Source organism: Labeo rohita, chromosome 15 (genome assembly GCF_022985175.1).
Source record: "Labeo rohita strain BAU-BD-2019 chromosome 15, IGBB_LRoh.1.0, whole genome shotgun sequence".
NCBI lineage: Eukaryota > Metazoa > Chordata > Actinopteri > Cypriniformes > Cyprinidae > Labeo > Labeo rohita.
Genome location: NC_066883.1, coordinates 2774455 through 2783587, shown reverse-complemented (window position 1 = coordinate 2783587; position 9133 = coordinate 2774455). Strand labels below are relative to the sequence as shown.

Sequence of the window (9133 nt, the reverse complement as noted above, 5' to 3'; positions counted from 1 at the left end):
GACTCAAAATGTTTCGTAAAATGGAAAATATGTATTTGCATTTTTTACAGGGTGGAAGCATCTGTTTTGGTTTCTTCTTCACTTGTGTTTTGGAAATTCTGTACAGAAGATGTGTAATAGAATCTCTCGTGTATAACAATGAAAACACGGATTCTCAGAGCACAAGTATAGCTCAGATATATTTAGACTTTTTCTAAGTGTAAGTCAAGTATACTTAAATGTCATTTTAAGTATATTTCTGAGAAGTATATAAAGCACATTTCTGAGAAGTACATAAAAAGTAGACTGAAAGTATACTGTCCTATTTTTAGTTTAAAAGAAGTATACTAATAGCACACTTGAATAAACTTCTTTTTCGTAAGAGTTGTTATTGAATGGTGATCCACAAAATTGAAACTAAAGTAACGAGCCTGGTTTGAAAATGTAATAAGTTGAAAGTACAGATATTTGTGTAAAAATGTAAGGAGTAAAAGTAAAAAGTAACCAGAACAATAAATTGTGAAGTAAAGTACTGATACCAGAAAAATCTACTTAAGTACAGTAACAAAGTATTTGTACTTAGTTATACTTTCCATCTCTGGTTTTAAATCAGTAATCATCAGTGTTTAATCAAAGGAAACAAACCCTCCAGTTGCTCCAGTCAAAAAGATTTGGTTGTCCAGACTGTCAGACATGTAAACTCACATGCATGCTTTAGTATAGTACAGCTGTGGCACTGTTAATATTTCCCTTTTCATGCAAGACTGAACTGTCATCATCCATGTGCTCATCCACATTATCATCCTGTGCATGGAAAAATAGAAGTGTGTAGTTTACAATCATTCCAAAATATTTGAGGAAACCCTTTCTGTGTTTCAAGTGTTTCATTTTCTTCCACTCTTTCTTAACTTTTCTTTATGATGGTGGGATAGTGTACATTTGCCACCACTGTGAATATCATTAGAAACACAAAGTCACAAAAACACTACATTTATTCCAGTCAGCACAAATTGCACAAAGTGTAAGTGCTACAAGTGTAAAAGTGAAAAGTCCCTTCAAGTACATTTAACCACACGTTCTACTAATACATTCTGAAAAAAATAGCTTTCTCCCCAATTCTATGTTGATCACAATAGGTAATTTATATTAAAACATTTTCGATAGTATAATGCATTGTTTTAAATTCAAAATTTTCCCCCACTTTTACCAGCTTTAATAAGCTGACACTTTCTGCTTCAACAGAAAACACTTTTCTCAGCAAGACAAGTTGGTAAGGGCAAGATTACTGGAAAGGAAATGACTGTGGTATCAGATAATGAAGCACACTTAAAGACAAGAAAAATAACCCTGTCACTGATGTATTTCATGAACTGATGCACAAAGCTTTTTCACTATTTACTTTTTAGCACTTCAAATTGCAAGAAAGAGAGTGATGTGCGGTATAAGAGAGTCATTTTTATTTCATTATTTCTGGTTCCCCCGTGTGTGTATGTAATAAAATTAAAAATAAAAACATAAAATTCTACATTACAATTCATATTTCCTTAAAATATTAAAACAAGTGAATGTTTAGATTTTGCTGTACAAAAAAAGTAAAGTATGATAGTTGTACCACTGCTTTAATCTCACACCGTAATATCACATATTATCCACACATAAATACACAACGCACCTGTGAGCAATGATTAAAATCACCATCACTAGTTTTCACTGCCTTAACAAATGTATTTTAACACAATGTGTTATTAAAGTACAAAGAATGAAGAGCCCAAGTAAAGCAAACACTGATCACATCAATGGTGGTTTGTTGAAATATTATTAAACATTAATTGTGGGTGCAAACGTGATTTTGATTTTGGTTCAGTGCAATTAACATTGACAAATCAACAATTTTAAACATTGATTCAATGGTTGATTGCTATCAGGGGGAAGATTGTTAATGACAATCTAAACCCATGTTGGCGTTACAGTGGCCTCTGTTTGGCATCTCTATTTTGGTGGTGGTGTCTGTCACTGTGCCCTGTGGGAGCGGACGGCGGCTCAGCGTGGCTGTGAGCTTCTTGCGGAAGACTCGACACAGGAAAACATAAATGAGAGGGTCCAGGCACACGTTAGTAGATGATAACCACAGCGTGATCTCTTTGGCAAAATACAGCTGGTTTTGGGCCCAGCACTGGGCAGAAGTATTGCGGGTCTGACTCAGGGTGTATGGGACTCGGGCCAGGTGGTAGGGTGCGAAGCATACGAAGAAAACACCCACAACCACAAACACCTGTGGAGGAGAGCAGAGTTAAGCATTGGTTAATACGTTGTACACCAGAAACTAGAGCTTGTCAAATCAAGAAGTTAATGCAGGTCAACTACAGTGAAGCCGTATACGGACCGTCTAAATCAGTTTGTGTGATTCTGTGATGAATGAACTCATTCAGCTCTCTCCAGTTCCTCCAACAGTCACTGAACTGAGAAAGCAGTTTGAGCATATGAACCAAACACTTTTTCAACAAATTTTTATGGTTCCTCATTTTGTGTAAATGTTATTTAAAGCGGTCATGTAATGCATTCATTTCATGTTTCTATTTACACAAAGTGCAAATAGCTTCTGGTTTTCACTTCTGCTAACAGGAACAGAGTGAACTTGATTGTTCAGTTCTGGTTTGATTCACTAATGCATAAATAGTGATAAACTAAAACCAGAGCTGCCAACATTTGAGTTCAACTTAAATTGAAGCAAAAAAAAAAAAAAAAAAAAAAAAAAGAAAGAAAGAAATCCAGAGTTTTGAGCAGTGAGGAAATTCTGAACAACTTGAACACAGTGGCTGATCAGAGATGTTCAAGAAATCAAGACTATAAAACCACACTGAAACATTTGACACGCTTTAGGAAAGGACATGGTGTGTGGCCAAGTATGGTGAGCCATACTCAGAATTTGTGCTCTCCATTTAACCCATCCAAGTGCACACACAGTAGTGAGTAGGGAACATACACGCACGCACAATACCTCAGTCGTGATATTGAGGGTGGAGAAAGCACTGGTTATTCACTCCCCCCACCTGCCGGACTTGGGACTCAAACCTGCACCTTTCAGTTATAAGCCCAACTCCCTAACCATTAGGCCACAACTGCTGGAGTGGAGTGTTTGCCAGCTCGGTTTGGCCAATATGATATTATTACAGTTCCAATCGAGGGTTCACTTGCTTTCACACGCAGTACTTTTCACTGCGTGAGAAAATAGATATGTGTGGCATGAGAGATGTCAGGTGCATGAGTCTCATGCTGAATGTATTAGAGTTGGCAGCTGTGGTAAGCCACTGGCCCACAAAGAGATCAGTACACAACCCCTTACATATTACATGATGCTCATGAAATGCAGTTTCAGATTTTTATAGTATATTTCACAAGGTTAGTTTTTAAAGTTAGTCCTTCTTCACCTAACAGCACTATATCTTGTGATTGATGGACAGATGTGAGTTCAGATCCCACCTCCTTTGATTACATACAACGATGGTGCACGTTAAAGGCTTGTTGAGGGGAAATTGTGACACCATCAATTTCCTGATTTCAAAACTGACCATTTCAGAAGAAAGAAAACAGAAAAGAATCAATCATATTTTATACTAGGGTGTTAGTTTGAGTTCTGAAACTAAAGTTGAGCTCTGAAGTTGTAGAGTAACTGCTTATATGTATATAAGTCAAGAACATGTTGATTCTCCATTTCATGACCCCTTTAAGACTAAACTTCCCAGTTTGCCTGAAGCTATGGATCACAGGTAATAATGTTGTATTTAATGTTCAGTTTCTTACACAGACCAATTGTTTTACTTCATAAGACCTCAGCATACACTGCAAAAATGGCTTATCTTGTTTAGTATATTGGTCGTGTTTCTAGTCAAAATATCAAAAATTCTTAAATTAAGAAGGAAAAAACACTAAATTAAGTGCATTTTGCTTAAAATAAGTAAACTGATCTGCCAGTGGGGTAAGCAAAATAATTTTGTTTTAAGAATATTTTACTTACCCCACTGGCAGATAATGGTACTTATTTTAAAGGGGTCATCGGATGCCCATTTTCCACAAGTTGATATGATTCTTTAGGGTCTTAATTAGAAGACTATAACATACTTTGGTTAAAAATTCTCAGTGGTAATGTAAAAAAAAAAAAAAAAAAAAAAAAAACTTTTTACCTTGTCAAAATCAGCCCTTTTTAGAGCGAGCCATTCTGTTGCATGTTCCTTTAAATGCTAATGAGCTCTGCTCACCCCACCCCTCTCACATTTAGCCGCGGAACTTGCTAACTAGCTCAAAGATTCATAAAAAGAAACCTTATACTCACTTCTGCTGTAGGTAAAGCTGGATCATGAATGATTTGCGCAAACATAGACACATTTATGTAGATGGCCAGGCACATTTCCTTCTAAAGCAAAAGTAACGGTAAACCTCTGCGTCTTCAGCGGCTTAGATGTCAGGAGTAAATGATGACTGCTATGTTCATTACTACATCCAACAACAGAACACCTCGGAGTCAGACTGTTCACAGCTAGTTCAGGGCGGGTCTAAGGTAAGACGGTCATGTCAGTCAACGTAGTAGCCGCCTCTGACGGTGTGACGTCACACCGACAGGAAGCTGAGAATGACCTAATTTGAAAAGTGCATATTACTTTTAAAGATTAAAAAAAAAAAAAAAAAAACCCTGGGTGGATTTTTATCATAATAACCCTATTATTGTGTACAAAAAGTGAGTTTAACATCTAATGACCCCTTTATGCAAAATGCATTTTATTAAATTTTTAAGAATTTTTTGATATTTTGACTAGCAACAAGATGAAAATACTAAGTAAGATAAGCCTTTTTTTTGCAGTGTATCATCAGGATCCACTGGTATTAATATTTTGTTGCCTGGTATGCTTTTTTTTTTTTTTTTTTTGAGAACCAAATGAAACCCACACCAGAACTTGACACAGAAGTTGACATGCCAACTGGTCAAACATAATTATTTAATTTATTAAACAATTATTAAATATTTTTACACTGTCCTATTATTTCCATTCTAGATAAACTAGTACCCAAACTGCATGTAAAGAAAATCGAATTACGGCTGATTACTAGCATTCCCGTAGCCATAAAATTGATTCTGCACAGCAGGAACATCTTTGTTTGAATTTATAGTTTTCAAAAAACAGTAGGCAAAAAGTACCCAGATGTCTTACTACTTGCCAAATTCTTAAGTGTACATTTAATGAACACTTTACCATCCCATTAAGCCACAACAGAGGATTTGTGAATGGCTGTGAGGTGACACAACTGATGCTGATAGGTGACATGACAGTAACAACATGGTGTATTCACTTCTTGGTTACATATGTAACCCTCATTCCCTGAAGGAGGGAACGGAGACATTATGTCAATACTGGCGTAATGGGGTCTTTTTTGGGAGTCCGATTACCTCTGAATAATACAAGAAATAGCCAATAAATACTGGTAAGTGTAATTTGCATGCCAAGCCATTCCCCGTACATATGGGTACACAAGATGACACTGTGCATTCACTCATTCAGATTTGTGTTGAGGAGCTGATAACGCGTACTGGCCATTCAGGGGTACAACATTGCAAACCATAGAGGTTTCATAGAAAGAGAATGCCAAATCAGTCGCTGTAGAAAACGAATACTTTAATAGTTGAGGACCACATAGCTCAACACGAGAGGCAATGCAAACACAACGACATGCAATGAGTGTTTCAGCATTTTTGTATGAATTGGGTTAGTTAACCTGTTCATTAAAACAGGCACTTGCTTCTTTCTTGAATGAATCAACTCTCTGAACAAATTGTTTGAATGAATGGCTCAGCGACTCACTTGATGCCACCAGCTGGTGGTTTACTTTCATATGTAAAAGTTGCCATATTTAAAAGTTTTTTTTTTTTCAATTTTTCATATTTGTATATTTAAAAACTGATTTTAAACACTAAGCTCATAACATCTTCAGCTGCTTCTGTTGCTGTTTCAGCTACACTGATTTCATTTGATTGGTAACAGCCTTACAGTGTCTAATTGTATTATATTATAATTGAAATTATTAATAAAAATGCCTGAATCTGATATGAAAAATTACACATTTAATAAGTTTAAGAAAAATGAACTTTAATCATGTCAAATGTAATTTCCCAACAGCAAAACTGTGGCCAGTGAAAATGCTGACTGGCTAGTAATTTTGGAAAAATAAAAAACACAATCTGTTGGAAAAATAAAAATCACAATCTGTCTCTAAAAGTTCAGTCAACTAAAATAAGTTTATTCAACTTGAAATGTTACGTTGTACTAAGTAACAACTTAGATATTTGTGTTTGTTAAACTTAACAGATCTGTAAGTAACCCAGCTGCCTTAAAATGTTAAGTTGATTCAACTCAAATATCTAAGTTGTCACTTAGTATAATTTAACATTTCAAGTTGAAAAAACTTTTTTTTTGAGTAGACTGAATTTAAAATTTTAAGGCAGCCAGGTTACAAATTATTTTAAGTTGACCCAACAAATTATTTTTTAACAGTGCAGCCACAGCGGTTAATGTCAAGCCCTACATACTGCCCACAGTCATACTGTTTTTATTTATTCATTCGCTTGCTTGCTTAGTTACTTACTGGTTGCAAAGTAAGTTTCAAACCAAATGTAGAATCTACTACTGTGATTTTGGATGCAGATTATGTTTCCATTAATCTACATAATTTCCCTGAATTAGAGTTTCCCTCCCCTGTTCCTGAAGACAGACCTGAAGACACACAACAGTACACATTTCTGAACTTAAATTGTTAGTTTGAACTCAACTCCAAGACCTAGTCAGATAAGGGAGACATCCAAAACGTGTAATGCCGGTGTGCCTCCAGGTACAGGGTCAGGAATAACCAACCAATCTTACTTTACCTGCAGTACCAACACTGAGTCATTATCCACGGCACTCGCTATCTCCCATTACCTGCATCTTTACAGAACATCAGCGTTCACACACACACTACATAGAGAAGTAACCGAAAGTGCACTATACCTTAGATGTGGTCTTTTTGCTGGCTGTGTCACTGCTGCTTTGTGACGCACGGTACGATTCAAACACTTTCCTGCTGATGAATGTGTAGCAGACGACCATAAGCACCAGTGTACCCCAAAAAACAAACTGGCAAAAGTAGTTAAAGCCTTCATGCCACATGAGTCCCATCTTCCCCTTCATCTTGGTGCATCGCAGCCTACCGCCAGAGGGAATCTGTGGCATCTGGTTACTCAGGATGACGTTCGGCAGAGCCAGCGACAACATAACCACCCAGATAACTGCGCACAGTATCTGACCTACCCTGACCCTCTGAAGAGCACATCTCCCAAACGGATGCACAATCTTTAGGTACCGGTCCAAGCTGATGAATCCGAGGAGGAGGATGCTGATGTACATAGTGATATAGAAGAGCACAGCTGAGTACCGGCAGTGAAAAGCCCGGAGCTGCCAGGAACCCAAGCCCGCATCGGTCAGCGCTTTCACGGGTATGGTGAGGGTCATCAGTAGATCGGCCACGACTACGTTCTTCAGGTACACGACAAACGTTGAGCTGCTGCGGATTTGGAAGAAGATCCAGGCGGCTAGACTGTTCAACACAACAGCCATCAGAAAGAGAGCCGTGTACAGGCAAGGGAAGAGTACAGATATTACTCTAGTGTCCCGCTCGCACTTGAGTGAAGCGTTCACCTGACTCGTGTTCATTTTGACGCCTGGAGGAAGAACATCAACACAGCTGAACGCACTGAACAGTTTATTCACATAAAGATACAAACAGCACAATTACACTGATATAATAGAACCAATGTTCATGTTCACTGGGAACATTGATGAGTTCTGATGAACACACCAATGCACTTTACAAAGAATCTCCTGTTCTTTTTAATTCTATTGAAAAACTACCACTAATGCAAAAAGAAGAAACCAGAAATAACAAGACTAAAACAAATAAAACAAAACCAAAGTATGCTTATAACGACAATCATTTTGACACACTGCAGTTCATTTGGGGAGGAAGGGGAAACAAATAAAGATTTACACACAAACATACTTACAGTACATACAAATATATATATATATATATATAAACCTAATTACAATTACAATGTATGTATGCAAAAAAAAAAAAAAAATGCACTCACCAGTAAAACCGTTTTAGAGACTTATGAGAACAGCTCAAAGAGGAATTAATAAATGTCTTAACACTTTCCGGCAGCTGTATCCACAGTGCAGTGTGTGCTTCTGCGTAACCACACACACACACACACACCCGTAGAGAGAGAGGGAGACTTTGTAACCTCATGTGGACATACCATATACTTAAAATATTATTATAATTACTACAGGCTAAACTCCATCTTTATATACGGTTAAGTATATTTGTAAATTGCTTTCTATTTGCTAACAAAATTTCTGCATTATTTTTTCCTGTTTTTCCAGTTGAGGACGTCCCTGAATGTTCCCCAAGAGAGGTTTTTGTCAGATTTAGCTCAGTGCTGGGGACAATTCCCTAAATGTTTGCTAAGTATGTACACAAACACATGCAGAGTTTTGCACATGTACACACACTTGTTTTCTGCATTGTTGCTGCCTAGAGGCATTTTCTCATCATAGAAAGTCTGTCAGGCCAGTAAATCTCATCCTATGGTGTGGTTAATCCATATGCATTTATATACAGCTACAGGACACAGTGAGGGGAGACAGGGAGTAATTGTCATGGATGTCCTTTTGCTTTCTTTCCGTTGGTCTTCAACATGACCAGTTCTAACCTGAGTGCTATTGCAGCTATCTTGCAGCTCACCTGCAATCAATTGGTTTGTCTGGTTTTTGAAATTTAAATGAAGCCCAACTCTTTCCCTTCCTGCACCTACCTGTGCACCACCTCTTCCTACCTGTGCAACATCAGTATTTTCCAAAATTGCCACACCGTAATGCTGCAAACTGAACCAAAATTTGTATTTCCTAAACAACATCTGTTTCCAAATACTGCACTGTGAAAAAGGCTCAGAAGAAGTTTCACTTCCTTTGACAGCGGCTGATGCAGCTCCTCTCAACAGTCACCGAGTCTCTCACGTGCACCTCTGTAATGGTTTGGTTTTTCCACCAAATTGGACAAAACAGTA

General features: G+C 37.4%; 1 protein-coding gene across 1 annotated transcript; it reads right to left on the bottom strand.

The window, feature by feature from the left end:
• Positions 1-918: 918 nt before the first annotated feature.
• p2ry13 (purinergic receptor P2Y13) lies at positions 919-8251 on the bottom strand. Its single transcript, XM_051128612.1, has 3 exons — positions 8153-8251; positions 7014-7723; positions 919-2251 (listed from the first exon to the last, which is right to left on the bottom strand). Exons 2-3 carry the CDS (start codon positions 7713-7715, stop codon positions 1916-1918), a joined length of 1038 nt encoding a protein of 345 aa, XP_050984569.1. The 5' UTR covers positions 7716-7723; positions 8153-8251; the 3' UTR covers positions 919-1915.
• Positions 8252-9133: the final 882 nt, after the last annotated feature.